Source organism: Coenobita brevimanus, chromosome 101 (genome assembly GCF_032717465.1).
Source record: "Coenobita brevimanus isolate Jiangsu-jjx chromosome 101, ASM3271746v2, whole genome shotgun sequence".
Lineage (NCBI taxonomy): Eukaryota > Metazoa > Arthropoda > Malacostraca > Decapoda > Coenobitidae > Coenobita > Coenobita brevimanus.
Genome location: NC_137054.1, coordinates 56381628 through 56403973, shown reverse-complemented (window position 1 = coordinate 56403973; position 22346 = coordinate 56381628). Strand labels below are relative to the sequence as shown.

At 41.6% G+C, this 22346-nt stretch overlaps 1 protein-coding gene across 1 annotated transcript in view; it reads right to left on the bottom strand.

The window, feature by feature from the left end:
* LOC145415044 (metabotropic glutamate receptor 6-like) overlaps positions 1–22346 on the bottom strand; it is a 172353-nt gene that overhangs the window by 111080 nt on the left and 38927 nt on the right. The window contains 1 exon segment of the mRNA XM_080284460.1: positions 20955–21197. Within this exon segment, the coding sequence (XP_080140586.1) occupies positions 20955–21197 (243 nt within the window).

Sequence of the window (22346 nt, the reverse complement as noted above, 5' to 3'; positions counted from 1 at the left end):
CCTCTGTCCACCCAGACTGAGGCAACCTCCAGGAGGAGGACTTATGCCCCAAGGACTGGTGAAGAGGCCCAGTGTTATCCCCAGGGCTCTTCTCTATCCAGCTGGTCCTCGAGGAGGACCTCCCCTGATGGACTCCAGCCAGGAGTGATGCCGCAGCCCCAACCTGATGGTGACGCCACAGGAAGGAGACCACAGCCGACGGACTTCTGAGGGCTCCCTCAGGACCCTGGGGCGAGACCTCACCCCTCCCCGATGAAGGCGACACACTTCCTCCACCAGGTGCCTGAGGGAGCTCTTCCAGGATCTGTTTGGCCCGAGTCCTAAGGGCCAGACCCCAGTTCCCAGCCCCGACAGTGAGGGGCCCTTCACCACGCCCAGCTCAAACCCTCGACGAGGGACGATGCCCCTGCGAGTGGTCCCGTGGTCGCAGGACGAAGGGACTCCCGAAGGAACTCCAACTACCCCAGGCCGACAACTGTGAGTCCCCAGGCCTTCCCCCCCCTCCCCTTTGCCCGATCAGTGTCATTACATAACAGTGACTGTGACACATGGTTCCCACAGACTTTAAGTGAGAAGCAAAGACAGTACAGTGTAAGTGAACAGTGATATCCAGTAAAGTGAGGAAAGACACTTGAGACAGTGCATATCCATTCTGGGCAAGATGAGAGGCAAAACTCAGCGTCATTATTATAACTCTGTGACAGCGCACATCCACTCTGGGTAGATCAAGAAACAGAAATCAGTGACAATATATATGTAACTATTGTGAAACAGGAACCAGAGTCAGTGTCAGAGTAAATATTCCTGAACAAGTAAAACCTATATTTTGCCTTCTCACTGGAAACGTGCCTCCTGTGCAAGGAGTGTGAAAGTTGTGTATTGCCTCCTTACTCAGACTAAGACTCCTGTCTATCTAGTATCCTGTGTGATACTTGAAACCCACCTGCCGCCTCTGTATTAATTTTGTTTAGCATATTGTGTAAACTGTCTTCCTGTTCCATAACAAAGAGATTGTCAAAATACGTGTAAGGTTGTTGCCCTGTGTTTTTATGCCCTGTTCCTCTCATACTGTGTCTAAGCTCTGGTCAAGAAAGGGAACCCAGCTGTACCCTAGGCGTTCTAAGGACGGGAAACCGACTCAAAAATGCCTAGCATTACACAATATCTATATATCTATCTATCTATATCTATATCTATCTATCTACAGTATATATAGGAGCCTCGTTGGTACAGTGGTAATGTGTGCGTTTTCGTACACTGAAGAATGAGGGTTCGCGCCCCACCAGGGTAATAAACTTTGGGAGCATTCTTCTGGCCACATACTGCTTTGGCGGACATCGGGGAGTGCGGTAGCTCGGTGGTAGGGTGATGGACTCTTAATCGTGAGGTTGTGAGTTTGCACCCTGCCCGGTGGCTGCTGTGCTGGGAGGGGTAGCATTCTCCTATAACCCTAGCAGGGCTATATGATCTGATGAGGTTTAGCTCGGGGATTAATCCCTTTGGTGGACATCAGGGGTGCTGTGGCTGAACCAGTGTCGCATACTATAAAGTATGCTTGCACGGGCCGATTACACTTGGTTCACAAACTACATACACATATCCAAAGCCACTCCAACACAACAATTACACTTACAAACACTTCTCACCCTACATACAATCTCCACTAGACAGCCTAAGCCACTTCGTAGAGATACATTGGCTGTATCGTCCCTACTTTGGTAGGGATAGGCCAGTCCTGCAGTGGACACTCAAATGGCTGATGATGATGATATATATCCTGTACAGTGTATATATATATATAGATAGATAGATAGATAGATAAATATAGATATATATATTTTGTTATGCTAAATGTTTTTAGGTTGGCTTCCCATCCTACAAACACCTAGGATGGTTTATGTTAAGCGTTTTCGGGCCGGCTTCCCGTCCAATCAACACCCTAGGTATAGCTGGGTTCTTTTTCTAGACCAAAGCTAGGATACAGTATGAGAGGAACAGGGCAAAAAAACTCTGGACAGCTACCTTACACGTATATTAGCAAATTCTTTATGACAATACAGACAGGCTAGCACACAGGACTCTATACACAGTCAAGCCTAGGGCTGGTTGATAGATGACATGTATCATGCAGGATACACAGTCAAGCCTAGGGCTGGTTGATAGATGACATGTATCATGCAGGATACACAGTCAAGCCTAGGGCTGGTTGATAGATGACATGTATCATGCAGGATACACAGTCCTGAGGATATAGAACGGAGACTGTAATTGATCTGGGTAAAGATGGTGTACACTTATGGCTGCATATGTCTCACGGTCTTTATACTTGCGTCCCATTTCACACTGAGTGGAGTTATGGTTTTCACTATACAGAGAACTGGGTAAATGCTGTCACTAGAGTCCCTTCTCCCTTTTCACTCTACGGGCACTTTAGATTACAGTCACTGTCTGGGGACTCACAGGTGTGGGCCAGGTGTCAGCGGATTCCCTGCAGGTGTCCTCCCATCCAGAGGCCACGGGACTACACGCAGGGGCGTCATTTCTCATCTGGAACTGTGGTGCGTGGTGAAAGGCCCCTCACTGGTGGGGCTGGGCACGGGGGTTTGGCCCTCGGGGCTGAGCCCGAACAACTTCTGTAGGCACTCCTGTAGGCGCCCGGTGTGGGAAAGGCATCATCCCTCCTCGGGACTGGGGAGGTCATGCCCCAGGGCACTGGGGGCGCCGCTGAGGGCCCGTTGGCTATGATCTCTCTCCCATTGCTTCGCCATCAGGGTAGAGCTTCAGCGTGGCCTTCGGCAGGAGTCCATCAGGTGCTGGTTGGATGGAGTGTAACCCCGGGGACAACACAGGACCTCTCCACCAGTCCTCTAGTGGGAGGTTTTCCTTCTGGGGGCTGCCTCGGTCTGGAGGGTTTGGGCTTGACCCACTCTGCCACTGGAGGGTTGGCCCCAGTTAAGGCTGTCCTCAAGTTGTGAAGTTACAGGGGGCGAGGGACTTTTGAGGTGTCCCTCCATGGCATGGCTACCAGCTGTCACTGAGGTCCCTTGGGCAACAGGAGGAGGGCAGCTGCCGTCTGTCCCTTTCCTGTCGGTGCAGCAATCGGCCATCACCGGGACCTAACTTCCTGACAGGACCGCAGACGAAGTGAGGCCACTGGCCTTCACCTGCCTACAGGCGCGGCAACCGGCTGTCACTGAAGTCCCATATGAGGGGCGACATGTAGTTAAGGAGTGGTTACAGGCTGTCTCCTGGCTATTGGTGTGGCAATCGGCTGTTGCCGGTGTCGTGTCCCTCGAGGCAACTGCAGAAGGAGAGGGGGCGTACCGTTCTCTCCCTACATGCAGCTGCTGGCTGTCGTGGGTTCTGCGGATGGGGTGGGCAGCACCTTGCACGGCTACTGGCCGTTGCTGCGATATGGGCTACCGGCCGTCATAATTGCACGGCCGCAGGCCATTGCCTTGGATGATCGGCTACAGGCCGTTACTTTGGATGAGCAGCTACAGGCCGTTGTTTTGGATGTGCGGCTACTGGCTGTCACTGGGGCGCTGCCTGGAGCTAGGTTAATAGCTCCACCCCATCCTGGCGAGGGCTGGCTCGGCCAGAGGATAATGCACCCGAGCTGAGATGTTCACGCCGGGTGTACTCCATGGAATAGGGGCACACGGCCATATGGGATGTACTGTATGCCCATGTCGCACGGACGTTGCGCGCGCCCTATATACACCTCCGTTGTCGCCTCCTGGGGGCGTTGTGATGCCCCCAGTTGCCACGGCTGATATTTCATATATATATATATATATATATATATATAATTATGAGAGAGAATTTACCAAAATATACAGTATTTAACATTGATAAGTTATCGATATCGCTTGAGGAAAAGTGGTTGTCCGTTAAAAAAAAAAGTTTTCAATTTGATGATGAATCTTTCTTGTTTAATCTACTATTTATCTACCTAATGATTTATGTCGAGATTGAAATAGTGGTACGGGTTATGCTATAGGTCTGACAAATGTGGACTGAAGGTCGTATTCTAGGTAGATTAGGAGGCTTCGTAGCACATCTTTAACACTTTCCATTTTTTTTATTGGCTTGGATGCTAAACAAGTCTTTGTAGTATCGATATAATTTACATCAGTAATGTGTACACTAAGGTTTGCATGACGTCACTGCACGGCCCAGGCTTAAGTTTCAAGTTTCTGGTTATTTTCGTCCTTGACTAAGACCAAGGTCCAGGCATTTGGTGGCTTGTTGGATGAAGTAGTGCAGTCTGTTCAAGCGTGTAATGAGAATGAGGAAATCTTGGAAAGAGTCACTATCTTGGTAGTATGGTAAATAAAGACTGTAGGTCAGGCGATAAAATTTCTCGCCGCGTCAGCCTACAGGGTTATAAATTCACTCATCTCTGATATTTGGCGTTGCCGTTATTCGTGTGGATAGACGAAAATTAGCATCTTCAAAGCACTGGTACTCCCTGTCCTACTCAATGGCTGTGAGACATGGACACAAAACCGTGACCTAAAGTGGATAATTGACTCCTTTAATGTCTTTGCAGGCTCGTGGGATATTGCTGGTAGGCTACGACCAGGTACATAACAAACGACTACTCCGTGAGCCTGAGTCGAGGCCTGTTATCCGCATAATACGTCAGTGTAAACTCCAGTTATATGTACATGTGGCCCGTTTTCCTGACGTTGATTCTGCACACAGGATAATCTGAGATCTACCTGGGGTGGAGGAGGCCGAGAAGAAGGCCACAGAACTCATGACTGGTGCAGGTCGATCCCTCCTGTCCAGAGATACTTAGAGGAAGAAGAGTCGCTGCCTGGAGGGTTGCACAAGGGGCCACCTCGTACATGGAGTCAAAGGGTGAGTGAGGCTATGCTCCCAGCCTCTGCGTTTGCCCCCACATAATGATGATGGTGATGATGATGAACACCAGCCAACAAATGTTACCATACAAAACATTCCTCGAAGAAGGAAGGAAACAGCTCATTTGAGGATATAACCAGTTCAACCCTGTAAGTTATGTAGCACGAAGTGTCTGGTGGATGATACTAAACAAGCAGACAGATCCAAGTGTAGTGCTGAACTCATGGTTGTATGGAGAGTAAGTGCACTTGTGTATACAGGTGGAGACTGTAGCACCAGCTGAATATGACTGTACTCCCGAGGTGGACGGCAAGCTGGTGGTAGTTCCAGTTTCACTAGCTCCAGACAACTTGTGACCATCTCCTTCTGCTGAATATTTTCAGAGTTTCAGTAAAATGGATGGTAGGCCAGTATACCCTCGTAAGCATTTTCCTTAATCTACATCGCACGACATGAACAATGCACATCACACTTTCTATTTCGAAATTATCAAAATGACATCTAAACACTCGGCCTTGGAATCCTCAGGGAAAGACGATATGTGCCCCCTCCTTCATCTTCTCTCCACACACACCACAAAGCCAGCCAGGGACAGGGCGTGTGTGCTGGGCAATCCCCAGGCTCTGTCTCCCCCCTTACTATTTTTTAATCGGACCATACCTCACAGACCGGGCTAATGTATGGCCCGGCCTGCATTGTAGGTGCAGGAAATATGCAGACAAACAGCTTTTCTCCATTGTTCACCACACCCAGCGAGCCCTCTGGTGGGCTGCCGGGTTGCCCTGGCAGACAGCTGGATAGGCCCACCAGCGGACCCTGGTGGGTGGCAGTTGCCCACCAGGAGATGCCCCTGGCAAGAGCCATACCCACTGACCGGGCTAATGTATGGCCCGGCTCCCTCTATAGGAGGGAGATATCTCTAAACAACAACAACTAGCTTCTCTCATAAGTCCCGGTGACAAATGAGATGTCTTGAATTGCTTTATGACACTCTTAAATGTATAATTGCATAGCTTGTGGCCTTTCTTCTGATTTTGTCTCTGTCTCATGCCATCTCCTACTCTAAACCTCACCCTATCCTCATGAGACTCAGCTGTTTGGGGCGACCAATAACAAAGCTTTCTCTGTATCCACCTACTTTCTCTATACTCATTCTCAGTTAAATGTGGCTGTTGCAGTGACGTACGCAGTGACCTAGCTTGCTCTCGTGTGCCTGAACTTGATTCTTCTGAATTCTTCATGCTCTAGCTTCAGCTTCCCTGCCATTCTCTGACCACATGTCACATTCGTATCATTCATTCCATCGCCTTATTCTGCTGACTTTACAGATTTATTTGCCTATGTTGTTTCTAAAGGCTTCTTGTTCGTATTTTTAGTTAGTTGTTTTCCGGGAAGTGGCACTATCCCTCCGGCAACCCACTTGTTGTCACGTAGGGAACATGTGTTGGTTGGTTATTAGGTTACCACCCAGCGCTGTACACGCTTTCCTGGTTTACAGGAAGTCACTTGGCTTGCCACTCATTGTAGAGGTACCCTAAAAACAGTACAACTACACTAAGTGGGTGGATGGTGGGTGCCCCCACCTACCTACTAGTGGAGAAGGGAGAAAAAGCGAGCAGATGGAGAGAACACTTTAAGGAATTGTTGAACATAGAGAATGAAAGTAATGCGCATATAAGTTATAAGTGGCTGGGGAATGGCTGGGAGAAAGATGGGTGTGAGAGGAGAGGAAATCAGTAGGATGGAAGTTGAGGAAGCAATGAAGAAAGTCAAAATGGGGAAAGCTCCAGGAATTGATGGAGTGTGCGTGGTGAAATGCTGAAGCATGGGGGAGAGATAGTAGTAGAATGGATGTGGAAGAAGTGAAGATTGGCCTGGGAGGAAGGTTGAGTCCCGGAGGATTGAAGTCAGGTATAATTATTCCCTTGTACAAAGGGAAAGGGGAAAAAGAAGTGTGGGGTAATCATAAGGGCATTTGTCTTCTGAGTGTAATAGGAAAAGTATATGGTAGGATACTTATTGACAGAGTTAGAGAAATAACAGAGGAATTGGAGAAAAACAGGGAGGTTTTAGGAAGGGAACAGGTTGTGTAGATCAGATATTCGTTCTTAGATCATAGTGGAGAAGTTTCTAGAGAAGGGAAAGAAGTTGTATGCGGCCTTCATGGAGTTGATGGAAGCATATGACAGGGCTGATAGACAAGGATTGTGGAAAGTATTAAGAATATATGGAGTAGATGGGGAGTTGTTTAATGCTGTGAAGAGTATGTATAAGGGTGCTAAGGCTGCAGTGCGTGTGGATAGTAAACTGAGTGATTTTTTCTATTTGAAGGTTGGGTTGGAACAGGGATGTGTCATGTCTCCATGGTTGTTCAGTCTGTACATGCATGGGGTTATGAAAGAGATACAAGGTACGGCAGTGGATGTTGGAGTAGCCCTAGTGAGAGAGGGCAGTGTTTGGAAACTCCTTGTACTGTTGTTTGCAGTTGATACTGTGTTGTTAAGTGAAGACGAAGGGGAGCTGCAAGGCTTGGTGGATGAGTTTGGGAGAGTGTGTAAGAAACGGAATCTAAAGGTGAATGTAGAGAAGAGTAAAGTTATGGTCTTCGAGAGAAGTGAAGTCAGTGAATGTACAGTGAGGTTGAGGGAAGAGTAAAGTTATGGTCTTCGAGAGAAGTGAAGTCAGTGAATGTACAGTGAGGTTGGATGATAAGGAAATGGAAAATGTGAGTACGTTTAAATATTTGGGTAGAGTGATGAGTAAGGATGGAAGTTTGGAGAGTGAAGTGAAGATGGAAGTAAAAAAGTTACTACATGACAGTACTGTGATACCAACTCTAATGTATGGAAGTGAATCTTGGACCTTGTTGGAGAGACACAAGTCAAGCGTAAGAGCAGTGGAAATGAGTTATTTGAGAGGGGCATGTGGAGTTACATGGAGAGACAGACTGACAAATGAGTTTGTGAAGGAGCGTTGTGGTGTGGATGTGGATGCGATAGGAAGCGTTAGGAGAAACACACTGAGGTGGTTTGGCCATGTGGAGAGGATGGAGAGTGAGAGACTGACGAGGAGAGTGTATGTGAATGAGGTGGAGGGGGGGAGAGGGAGGGGGAGGCCAAGGATGAGATGGATGGATGGAGTGGAGAGGTGTATGAGTGAGGAGGGGTGTGAGCTGGGAGCAGGGCAGTGAAATGGCGGGGGACAAGGCGACATGGAGGCGATTTGTTTGTGGCCACCCGTTACGGGATTAAGGCGTCTGGCAATAAATAGATAGTTAGTTTCTAAATTGAATCACATTCTTCCCTTTTCTCCTTTCTTTGAAATCTCCGTCTTAGGTGTTCCTATGTTCACCACCACCTTTGGCTCTCCTTAATGACTGATCCACATAGTGAACAAGCCTACATCGTTTTTATCTTTAATGACCTACAGAAGCTTGTGCGCACCCTACCCATATCCCTGACTGCCTTGCAGACAGTTCCATCATTCTTGACCCTTTTCTTATAGCAATTTCTCATGCTTATTTTGTCAATCCTTTTTCTCCAGTGCGTGTCTCCAATCACAATCTTATCACCTTAACCTGTTCTGTCTCCAGTAAATCCTGTGGACCCTCCTAAGAAGCGGCGTCTCTGGCACTTCTAAGCTGTGGATTGAGAGGTATTCAGGTAGTACTGTACTTTATATCCCTGGGATGATTATCTTAGCTGAGAGACATCAGTGTGTGCTTTGCGCATTATGGGTAGTAGTCACTCAGGCGTGGAAGCATATAATCCTTTCATGTACCCTCTAACTAACTGTTTGAGCGAGCGAGCACTTACTGAGAATACTTACAAAGTTTGCTACCCATACCAGCAGGTTGCAATGTTGAGCTCACATAAATGAATTATATATACCTTTTTGAATATCTTAAGAAAAAAGAATTGTACGACCATGTGAAATTTACTTTCTCAAAATTCACAAAAAAGCCATTAGAACTCTTAAAATAGTCATAGCCTGGACTTAATGGTTATGAATTTTTTAGAGTAGTTCATTTGGTCAGGCACCCATGAAAACCTTATACATAACAGGTGACTTAAGAGCTTGTGAGCGAATCAAAAGTCGTGATTCACTTTTGATTTTTGCGAAATACAAACAAAACGAAAAGCACAACCAAAGAAAAAGCTGAAATTACAGGGGAAAGTGGTGAATGTGAATAACATCTGTGCTTAACATGATTTTCATCAAAACTCTCCACCTCGATTATGCTTCGCTGCCGCGAACACGTTTCATACCTTAGGTGGACACCGGTTACCTTGTGAAAAAAAAAAAAATAATAATAATTCACGCATGCTCTAATGGTGTCTACAACAAGGAGGAGGCATGCAAAAGGTACGGACACAAGCTCACCACTGAATCTTGTCTCCTTTACGTTCTACCCGGAATTATGTTAAGTTATTATTACTGAAAATTTCATTTGCTCTCAAAGCTCTGAACTCTATATTTTCTGCCCCTTCCGGGAGTTTGAGAAAAGCCTTTTTATCATCTCTTCTTTTTCTCTCCTTTCTCCTTTCTGTTCTGATGGCTCTGTGGCTTTTTCTTGTATTGATGAGGTAGAAGTCATAGCCCAAACTGTTTCTCTAATTCCATTTTGAACGACCCTGGTGATGTCTCCCCATCTCCGCCCCCTTCCCCCTCTTTTTTTCTTATGCATGCATTACACTTTCGTCAAAGGAGGGTACTTTCTGCCTTCACCAGCCTCGATACTAACGGGGCTTCTTGTCCTGATGGGGTCTCTCCTGTTGCTCTCAAGAAATGTACATCTGTGTTAACATCCTACCTTACTGCTGTCTTTCCTTTTGCTGAAAATTTGCTCTCATTCAGCTTGTCCTGAAGAAGGGTAACCGTTCCTAATCCTCTGACTATTGCCCAACTGCTCCGTATCTTGTGTTTCCAAACTCCTCGAATCTGTCCTTGACAGAAATATTTAAAATCACCTCTCCTTTCACAACCTGCTTTCTGTCCGACAGTGTGGGTTTTTAGGGGATGGTCCACTGGCAATCCTCTCACTTTCATCTCTGACTTTTGGTTATCCTCCTTTCGGGACTTTGGTGAAATAGATGCCATTGCATTGGACATCTCAAAGACCTTAGATCGAGTTTGGCATAAATCTTTAATTTCCAAATTGCCCTCCTATGGTTTCTCCTCTCTGTGCTGAACGTAAGCACTAGTTACCTTTCTAGTCGTTCGTATAGCTGTTGTTGTAGATCACTGCTCTTTTTCTTAAGCTATCAGCAGTGGTGCTCCTCTGGGTGCTGTCGTGTCACCATCTCCATTCCTCTCTTCATCGTGAACTTTTGAGCCTGATACACTCATACACTGATGATTCAACCCTTCACATTTCCACCAGCTTATCACAGCGTCCATCACTTTTCACAGTGTCCATCACTTTACACAGTGTCCATCACTTTTCACAGTGTCCATCACTTTACACAGTGTCCATCACTTTACACAATGTCCATCACTTTACACAGTGTCCATCACTTTACACAGTGTCCATCACTTTACACAGTGTCCATCACTTTACACAGTGTCCATCACTTTACACAATGTCCATCACTTTACACAGTGTCCATCACTTTTCACAGTGTCCATCACTTTACACAGTGTCCATCACTTTTCACAGTGTCCATCACTTTTCACAGTGTCCATCACTTTCAAGTGTCCGTCACTTTACACAGTGTCCATCACCTTCCAGTGTCCGTCACTTTTCAGTGTCCATCACTTTTCAGTGTCCATCACTTTTCAGTGTCCATACCAGCAGTTACGTCATCAATCACGGGATGTGGCTTTGGCACACCTAGTTTCTGACTAGGCACTCATTTCAGACCGGGGCAAAAGAAGTCTTGTTGTTTTAGTACTTTAAAAAAATAAATAAAAAAAATAAACTCAGTCGGTATGACTTTGACCTGCCAACATTTTTCACGTAAGGATCTTTTATTATTCAACAACATACATATTAGTCTTTTTTTCTTCTCATTTCTACGGGATTTCCTTCTCTTGGGACCTGTCATGGAAATATTATAGTGCCTGTCATGCTAAATCTGCTTCCAAGAGACGGGGTTTGCTTAACAGACTCCGCACCTTTTTTACCCCTGCGCAACTGTTGCTTTGCACAGAGGCCTTGTTCGCCCCTGTGTGGAGTACAGCCCTCATGTGTGTGTGGAGGGGAAGGGAGGGGCTTTCCACACACAGCTTTCCTAAATAGGGTGAAGCCATAGGTTTCTCATGTAATGAGCTCATTTTTTTTTTCTGACTCCCTTTAACCTCTCATTGTCTCACTGTTGCAGTTTTATTTCTCTACTATTGTTATTTCCGTGGCAACTGTTTTTAAATGTCTACTTGCCCCCTTCTCCATGATCATAGGTCAGCTGCCGAAACGTTTGTTAAGCATATATCTTCTGCAATAATGATGTTCATATTCTCTTTGCTGTTGTTCTTGCAAAGGCCCCAGTTACCTATGGCCAACCCCATCTCTAAACTCGCAGCCTTACTTGTCATTCTGGATCTCCAGAGGCAAAACGATGGTATGCTTTAAGTATATGTTCTTGCTTCATCAATGAAGAAAATTACTTTTCCCACGTACCATTCATGAGGCAAAGTCCGAGCTGCATTATGCGTGACAAAAAGAACCTTGCTATTTAAATGCTGGAGTGGGGCAGGAACAGACAGATCTGGGGCAAAGTGACCTGAAGAGCACCATGTTACTCAGATCAACTGGAATGGATTAAAGTTTATGAGCTTGAATGATCAGCGTAGCCCGTGTGTCATTCATGCCCTATTCCAGCAGCAAAATATAATACATCATGACCTAACACTGGCAAACATATGACTACATCTAGAATACAGTGTGTGTGTGTGTTCTTACCTTACCTAATTGTTCTTACCTAATTGTATCTTTACAGGAATGAGTCAAGCTCGTACTGTCCCGTGTCTTAGACCATATTTATCGTACATATCCTTAAATTTGTGAATTGTTTTGGCACACACTATTTCATTCGGTAGTGCATTCCATTGATCAATTGCTCTGTTTGGGAAACTGAATTTCCTTACGTCTTTATCACCTCTCTTCTTATGCAGTTTTTTGCAGTGTCCTCTTGCTGATGCTTCTCCATATGTTAAGAAATCATTTATGTCTATTTTCTCCTTTCCTGATATGCACTTATATAGCATTATCATGTCACCTCTTTTCCTTCTCTCCTGTAGAGTTGGTAGATTCAGTTTATTTAGTCTTTCTTCGTAGCTTAGGTCCCTTAAGCTTGGTATCCATCTTGTAGCGGCCCTTTGAACTTTTTCAATCTTGTCTATATGCCTTTTGAGATGAGGACTCCAGACTATTGATGCATATTCCAGGGTTGGTCTAATGAATGATGTTATTATCCTTCTTAGCATGTCTTCATTTATGTATGTGAATGCTATTCTCATATTTGCAAGCAGTGTATACATGTTCCGTACCTTCTCGCTGATGTGGTCAGCCGGAGATAGTCTGTTATTGATAATCACACCTAGGTCTTTCTCTCTTTCTGATGTGTATAGGGTTTTATTTCCTAACTTATAATCCCAATCAGGTCTTTTTCCACTTTTACCAAACTTGATTACATGACACTTGTCCACATTGAATTCCATTTGCCATGTACTACTCCATTCATGAAGTTTATTTAATTCTTCTTGTAGCTCCCTACAAGAGTCTGTGCTAGTAATTCTCCTTTGTATTTTTGCATCATCTGCAAACATATTCAGATAGCTCTCATTTCCAGTGTTACTGTTTATATCATTTATGTACACTAAAAACATGATTGGTGCCAGCACCGAACCCCGTGGTACTCCACTAGTCACTTCTTTCCATGATGAGTAGTTTCCTCTTAGTACTGTCCTCATTTCTCTTTTTATGAGAAAGTCTTGCATCCAACAAAACAGTTTGCCTCGAATTCCTATTTGATGGTACAGCTTCCATAAAAGTCTTTGGTGTGGTACTGTGTCAAAAGCTTTCTTGAAATCTAAATAGATACTGTCCAGCCATCCTTCCCTTTCCTGTATTGTGTTTGTTACTCTGTCATAGCTCAACAGATTAATAACACATGATTTTCCTTTTCTGAAACCAAACTGTCTTTCTGTTATCATACTGTGTTCTTCTAGATGATTTACCCAAGCTTTTCTTTTAAGTTTTTCTAATACCTTGCTTACAACACTGGTCAGTGATACTGGTCGGTAGTTGAGAGGATTTTGTCTATTTCCTTTCTTGAATAAGGGGACTATATTTGCTTTTTTTCCAAATATCAGGTAGTTTCCCTTGACTCAAGGATTTCTTGAAAATTAAAAATAATGGTTTACTTAACTCCTTTGCACATTCTCGTAACACCCAACATGAAATTTCATCAGGACCACTTGCTTTTCCTCTGTCTAATCTACTTAACTCCTCCTGTATTACTTTTTCTGCTATTTGTATATCTAGTAGTATGTGTGGACATGCGTGTTCCACATAGTCCCTCTCAAAATTTTTTTCTTCAGTAAAAACTAATTGGAAATTCTTATTTAGTGCTTCACAAATATCTTTCTCTTGTGTATAAGTGATTCCCTCGTCCGTAATGGATTGTATTATATCTTTTACTTTGGTTTTGCTTCTGATATAGCTGTAAAACAGCTTTGGTTGATCACTACTTTTATTTATTATATCCTCCTCAAACTGTTTTTGGGCTTCCCTCCTTATTCTTGTATAGTCGTTTCTTGCCTGTTTGTAATTATTATACGCCCTTTCACTATTGTGTCTTCTGTATCTATTCCATAACAAATCTCTTCTTTCTTTTGATTTTTTACATTCTGTATTGAACCATTTCTGTATTTTCTTATCTGCTTCTTTGTGCTATGGGATGTACTTCTGGACTCCTATTTCATAAAATTCACAATTTTTTTATATACAGCATTTAAATCTTGTCCTCTAAGCTCATTTTCCCAATCAACTTCTAAGAAATACTTCTTTAGGTCTTGATAATTTCCCTTTTTATAGTTTAGGCTCTTTTTGTAACTGTCGTTGCTGTTTACTATGTCATATGCTATCCTGAAGTTATAATTTAGTACTGCATAATCGCTTTTGCCGAGTGGAGGGTGATATATTAAACTGTCAATGTCATTTTCTTGCCTAGTAAATATTAGATCTAGCACTGAAGGTACATCAAGTCCTCTTTTTCTAGTGGTTTCCCTCACATGTTGCGTTAAGAAAAACTCTTGTACGAGATCCAGGAGCTTTTGGTCCCAACAGCTTTCTTGGCTATTTATATCTAGAGTATTCCAATTTATAATTGTATTGAAGTCCCCAGTTAGTATAATTCTTTCCGATTTCTCTTCCATTTTATGTAGCAAGGATCTTATACTCTGAATTGTACTCTCTGCCAGGTCCTCATATTCGTCTCTTTCCCATGTGTTTGATCTGGGTGGCATATACAAATTGTGTCGATCTCTACTGCAATCAGTTCTACTTGTGATGGTATATCTAGGTTTATTTCCTTGACTTTTAGATTTTTCTTAGTTAATATTATACGGTAATTCCTCCTCCTTTTTTTAAATTTCTGTCTCTTCTCCATATATTGTATTCCTCTAAGTTTAGTATGTCATTGGATATCCTTGGTGTTAATTTTGTCTCAGTTAGGCATATTATTTGTGGTTCATTTTCTCTGACATAATCATTCATCTCTAGTAATTTAGATACCATTCCATCCACATTTGAGTACATCAACTTTATCATCTTGTTTATATACTTGTCATGACATGGTTCTACTACCTTCCTCCTTTTTCTTCCATCCTGTTTGTGTACCACTTTCGTACCTGCAATCCTATTACTTTGTAAAAAAAAATTTTCTTGTCCTCTTCTGATCTTCCCTCATTTTTTGTTTTTGCTTCCTCCCTTTTCGCTTTCAGTAATTCCAGTTCCTCTTGTGTTAGGCATCTTTTTATCCATACATTTTTGAACTCCTCTTTTTCCATAAGATTCTTTGCATTTTTTAGTATCTCTTCCACAGTGTTCACACTCTGGAAAGTCACCTTCAGCGGTCTTGTCTTGCTTTTCTCGTATTTCCCTAACCTTTTGTGTTCCTCTATGTCTTTACTACAGATTTCCTCTGATACTTCTTTCAGTAAGCTCATTACATTTGCCATCTCCTTTTTGTCTCTAGTGATCTTGTTTTTAATTTCTTCCTCTTCTATACCAGTGATTACTATTGATTTATTTCTACTGAATCTCTAACTTTGGATTGTTTTGGATTATTCTTTTCACTTCCTTTTTAATGCTTTTTTCCTCCACCCTTGTTTCTAAGTCTTTCTTTACTTTCACCATTTCAGCATACGTGGTTTCTACATCATTTTTGTAGCTTTGCACAGCTTCATTCACCTGTGTTATCTTCTCCTCAATATCACTGCTCTGGTCCATAATTCTGCTTGCTTGTCTAATTGTCTCTGTGTCATTTTTTAACTCTTCCATAACACTCTCGTGATTGACTACTGTACTTCCCATTTCACTCATTTTCTTCCTAAGCGTACTCAGTTCCACTGTTAGTTCACTGATGGTTGTGTCTTTCTTATTAGCCTCCCTTCCTAGTTTTTCTATCTCTTCCTTTTGCAAGTGCATTTGCTTCTTTATTTCATCAATTTCATTTTTGAAAGCCATTTCTAGTTTGTGTACACGTTCAACCAGTCTATTGTGAGTCTCTACTTCAACCAGTTCTTGGTAGAAATCATCATTTTGCTTTTTACTTTTATCCCTTTTCTTTTCCAAATTTGTTTTACTGAAGTATGTATCCATTTTGTAATACTAAATGAACAGAGTATGTACTTACAGAGTATGCACGCTTTCCCCGTGTTGCTGTAGTATAAACAAACCCAGCTGACTCAACGCATCGTGGTTCTTTGTTGTTTGAATCAGTCTTATTTAAACTTATTATTTCTTTACCTTTTAATAATGAAAAATCATTTAGTCTAACCAGGTACAGAGCTTGACTCATTCAAAGATACTAATTTAGGTAATTGCCACTGGCCGTGTTGTTTTGGTACGGAGCGCCGATGTCCGACGTCTGCATCTGATGACTCCCTGTGTGTGTGTGTGTGTGCTCACCTTACTGTTCTTACCTAATTGTATCTTTACAGGAATGAGTCACGCTCTTACTGTCCCGTGTATTAAACCGTATTTATCATACATATCCTTAAATTTATGAATAGTTTTGGCACACACCATTTCATTCGGTAGTACATTCCACTGATCAATTGCCCTATTTGGTAAACTGAATTTTCTTACGTCTTTATCACCTCTCTTTTCATGTGGTTTTTAGCAGCGTCCTCTTGCTGATGCTTCCCCATAGGTTATATATTCATTTATGTCTATTTTTCTCTCTCTCTGAGGTGCATTTATATAGCATAATCATGTCTCCCCTTTTCCCTCTTTCCTGTAGTGTTGGCAGATTCAGTTTTTCTAGTCTTTCTTTGTAGCTTGGATCCCCCTAAGCTTTGTACCCATCTTGTAGCGGCCCTTTGAACTTTTTCAATCTTATCCATGTGTTTTTTGAGATGAGGATTCCAGACTACTGATGCATACTCCAGGGTCGGTCTGGTGAATGATCTTACTGTATTTCTCAGCATGTCTTCATTTGTATATATATACATATACATATATATATATATATATATATATATATATATATATTATATATATATATATATATATATATATATATATATATATATATATATATATATATATATATGTGTGTGTGTGTGTGTGTGTGTGTGTGTGTGTGTGTGTTCTTACTTAATTGTATCTTTACAGGAATGAGTCAAGCTCGTACTGTCCCGTATCTTAAACCATATTTATCGTACATATCCTTAAATTTGTGAATTGTTTTGGCACACACTATTTCATTCGGTAGTGCATTCCATTGATCAATTGCTCTGTTTGGGAAACTGAATTTCCTTACGTCTTTATCACCTCTCTTCTTGTGCAGTTTTTTGCAGTGTCCTCTTCCTGATGCTTCTCCATATGTTACGTAATCATTTATGTCTATTTTCTCCTTTCCTGATATGCACTTATATAGCATTATCATGTCACCTCTTTTCCTTCTCTCCTGTAAAGTTGGTAGATTCAGTTTTAGTCTTTCTTCGTAGCTTAGGTCCCTTAAGCTTGGTATCCATCTTGTAACGGCCCTTTGAACTTTTTCAATCTTGTCTATATGCTTTTTGAGATGAGGACTCCAGACTCCTGATGCATATTCCAGGGTTGGTCTGATGAATGATGTTATTATCCTTCTTAGCATGTCTTCATTTATGTATGTGAATGCTATTCTCATATTTGCAAGCAGTGTATACACGTTCCGTACCTTCTCGCTGATGTGGTCAGCCAGAGATAGTCTGTTATTGATAATCACACCTAGGTCTTTCTCTATTTCTGATGTGTATAGGGTTTTATTTCCTAACTTATAATCCCAATCAGGTCTTTTTCGACTTTTACCAAACTTGATTACATGACACTTGTCCACATTGAATTCCATTTGCCATGTACTACTCCATTCATGAAGTTTATTTAATTCTTCTTGTAGCTCTTTACAAGAGTCTGTGTTAGTAATTCTCCTTTGTATTTTTGCATCATCTGCAAACATATTCAGATAGCTCTCATTTCCAGTGTTATATACTGTTTATATCATTTATATACACTAAAAACATGATTGGTGCCAGCACTGAACCCTGTGGTACTCCACTAGTCACTTCTTTCCATGATGAGTAGTTTCCTCTTAGTACTGTCCTCATTTCTCTTTTTATGAGAAAGTCTTGCATCCAACAAAACAGTTTGCCTCGAATTCCTCCTTGATGGTACAGTTTCCATAAAAGGCTTTGGTGTGGTACTGTATCAAAAGCTTTCTTGAAATCTAAATAGATACTGTCCACCCATCCTTCCCTTTCCTGTATTGTGTTTGTTACTCTGTCATAGTAGCTCAACAGATTAGTAACACATGATTTTCCTTTTCTGAAACCAAACTGTCTTTCTGTTATCATACTGTGTTCTTCTAGATGATTTACCCAAGCTTTTCTTATAACTTTTTCTAATACCTTGCTTACAACACTGGTCAGTGATACTGGTCGGTAGTTGAGTGGATTTTGTCTATTTCCTTTCTTGAATAAGGGGACAATATTTGCTTTTTTCCAAATATCAGGTAGTTTACCTTGACTCAGGGATTTCTTGAAAATTAAAAATAACGGTTTACTTAACTCCTTTGCACATTCTCGTAATACCCAACATGAAATTTCATCAGGACCACTTGCTTTTCCTCTGTCTAATCTACTTAACTCCTCCTGTATTACTTTTTCTGCTATTTGTATATCTGGTAGTGTGTGTGGACATGCGTGTTCCACATAGTCCCTCTCAAAATTTTTTTCTTCAGTAAAAACTAATTGGAAATTCTTATTTAGTGCTTCACAAATATCTTTCTCTTGTGTATAAGTGATTCCCTCGTCCATAATGGATTGTATTATATCTTTTACTTTGGTTTTGCTTCTGATATAGCTGTAAAACAGCTTTGGTATCACTACTTTTATTTATTATATCCTCCTCAAACTGTTTTTGGGCTTCCCTCCTTATTCTTGTATAGTCGTTTCTTGCTGTTTGTAATTATTATACGCCCTTTCACTATTGTGGATTCTGTATCTATTCCACAACAAATCTCTTCTTTCTTTTGATTTTTTACATTCTGTATTGAACCATTTCTGTATTTTCTTATCTGCTTCTTTGTGCTATGGGATGTACTTCTGGACTCCTATTTCATAAAATTCACAATTTTTTTATATACAGCATTTAAATCTTGTCCTCTAAGCTCATTTTCCCAATCAACTTCTAAGAAATACTTCTTTAGGTCTTGATAATTTCCCTTTTTATAGTTTAGGCTCTTTTTGTAACTGTCATTGCTGTTTACTATGTCATATGCTATCCTGAAGTTATAATTTAGTACTGCATGATCGCTTTTGCCGAGTGGAGGGTGATATATTAAACTGTCAATATCATTTTCTTGCCTAGTAAATATTAGATCTAGCACTGAAGGTACATCAAGTCCTCTTTTTCTGGTGGTTTCCCTCACATGTTGCGTTAAGAAAAACTCTTGTACGAGATCCAGGAGCTTTTGGTCCCAACAGCTTTCTTGGCTATTTATATCCAGAGTATTCCAATTTATATTTGTATTGAAGTCCCCAGTTAGTATAATTCTTTCCGATTTCTCTTCCATTTTATGTAGCAATGATCTTATACTCTGAATTGTACTCTCTGCCAGGTCCTCATATTCGTCTCTTTCCCATGTGTTTAATTTGGGTGGCATGTACAAATTGGCTACAATTACTTTACCTTCAGATGTGTCGATCTCTACTGCAATCAGTTCTACTTGTGATGGTATATCTAGTTTTATTTCCTTGACTTTTAGATTTTTCTTAGTTAATATTATAATTCCTCCTTCTTTTTTTAAATTTCTGTCTCTTCTCCATATATTGTATTCCTCTAAGTTTAGTATGTCATTGGATATCCTTGGTGTTAATTTTGTTTCAGTTAGGCATATTATTTGTGGTTCATTTTCTCTGACATAATCATTCATCTCTAGTAATTTAGATACCATTCCATCCACATTTGAGTACATCAACTTTATCATCTTGTTTATATACTTGTTATGACATGGTTCTACTACCTTCCTCCTTTTTCTTCCATCCTGTTTGTGTACCACTTTCGTACCTGCAATCCTATTACTTTGTAAAAAAATTTCTTCTTCTCCTCTTCTGATCTTCCCTCATTTTTTGTTTTTGCTTCCTCCCTTTTCTCTTTCAGTAATTCCAGTTCCTCTTGTGTTAGGCATCTTTTTATCCATACATTTTTGAACTCCTCTTTTTCCATAAGATTCTTTGCATTTTTTAGTATCTCTTCCACAGTGTTTACACTCTGGAAAGTCGCCGTTAGAGGTCTTGTCTTGCTTTTCTCGTATTTCCCTAACCTTTTGTGTTCCTCTATGTCTTTACTACAGATTTCCTCTGATACTTCTTTCAGTAAGTTCATTACATTTGTCATCTCCTTTTTGTCTCTTGTGATCTTGTTTTTAACTTCTTCCTCTTCTATACCAGTGATTACTATTGATTTGTTTATCTCTACTGAATCTCTGACTAACTTTGGATTGTTTTGGATTATTCTTTTCACCTCCTTTTTAATGCTTTTTTCCTCCACCCTTGTTTTTAAGTCTTTCTTTACTTTCACCATTTCAGCATACGTGGTTTCTTCATCATTTTTGTAGCTTTGCACAGCTTCATTCACTTGTGTTATCTTCTCAATATCACTGCTCTGGTCAATAAGACTGCTAACTTGCCTAATTGTCTCTGTGTCATTTTTCAACTCTTCCATAACACTCTCGTGATTGACTACTGTACTTGCCATTTCACTCATTTTCTTCCTAAGCGTACTCAATTCCACTGTTAGTTCACTGATGGTTGTGTCTTTCTTATTGGCCTCCCTTCCTAGTTTTTCTATTTCTTCCTTTTGCAAGTGCATCTGCTTCTTTATTTCATCAATTTCATTTTTGAAAGCCAATTCTAGTTTGTGTACACGTTCGACCAGTCTATTGTGAGTCTCTACTTCAACCAGTTCTTGGTAGAAATCATCATTTTGCTTTTTACCATTATCCCTTTTCTTTTCCAAATTTGCTTTACTAAAGTATGTATCCATTTTGCAATACTTAAAGTGCAGAGCATGTACTTACAATCTCCGTGTTGTTGTAGTCTAAACAAACCTCAGAGATGACTCAGCGTATTCTTTCGTCTTGGTTCTATTTCCTGTTTGAACAAGTCTTGTTTAAACTTTTTTTTTTTTTTCCTTTTAATAATGAACAATCATTTAGTCTAACCTGGTACTGAGCTTGACTCATACAAAGATACTACTTTAGGTAATGCCACTGGCCGTGATGATTTGGTACGGAGCGCCGGTGTCGCACGTCCGCCCAGAGTGAATCCCTCTGTGTGTGTGTGTGTATGTGTGTGTGAGGGAGGGGACTAACCTTCCTAGTCTTGATGGCGTACAGTGTGCACAGCGCCACCAGGAGCAGCGGGTATATGAGGCCGACAATATAGGAGTAGTTATCGAGTCCGTCACAGATGAGGATACGCTCGCGCTCGTGTATGCTGCAGAGGTGCTTGGTGGCAGGGGGACGCACCGCCAGCCAGCACACCGTCACCACCACCTCCACACTCACCAGCACAGCCACTATCACCACCTGAGACTGCGGGGACGTGTACTTCGTCTGACCAGCGGAGAGATAATGGTTTCATATTAACAAGTTGAAAGACATCGTCAGCAGAATCATAATCTAAATTCTCACAAACAGGTTTTCAATATCTCAGTCTGTCACAGGACTCTCTCTCTCTCTCTCTCACACACACACACACACACACACACACACACACACACACACACACACACACACACACACACACAACTGTCGATTGTGTCCACTCACACTGCACCTAATACACTCGTACACTGTTACACTCATCGAGGATAAATTTTGGTACCCGTACTCTAAAGAAAAACTAAGGACTGACATACTACTGGAAAAAAGAAAAACAGCAAAATATGAAGGAATAAATGATCGGGAAAATGTTAAGTGCAACGTGAGGCAGGAGCAGCAGCGACTGAGCCAGCTCCCACCCAATCCCTCATGTACAATACCTGAACTGCATGAAGATCATTTTCACCTTACTGTTAACACACCCAACACACAGATATATTACGGGAACATTATACGCTTACTTCAAATTTCATTAATCAATCATCCTCATGAAGTGAAAGCGGTTTCTCGGACATCAAAGAACCACAGGACTACTTTTTTTTGTTTTCGACCAATTAACCTCTTGCCCAAAGCCATATTACCGTAAAACCACCTCATATGCCTTCAAATTATTCAATCTGATGTATTTCTTTAATGTTTGTTTATGGTATACTGTCACCGTTATGCTTTTGTTCTTGCTATGACAGCAGGATAGGGCATCTTGCTAAACAAAGAATACATCTTATTCAGATAAGTACCTTCTAAAGGAAGAGATCTATGTTCAGTCACACATACCGCACGCAGCTGGGTCTGAACAGAACTAAAGCCGATAAATGGCCTGAAGTTTGGAATGTGACCCTGAGGCTGCGACACAATAGACTGGTCCATGAGGCAGCTGACAAGATGTACTGTACATAATGACTATGGGGAGGTAAACAAGGACATAATGAGGCCGTGAGGCAGTGCAGTTGAGCACTTGACAGCTAGAGACAGGACGCCTTGGAAACAACTCATTATGCTCGGCACGACAAACCTATTCACCGATCATGATAATTAATACATTTCTATAACTTATTTACAGTGGATGGAGATACAGTACAATATTATAAATACACTAGCAGA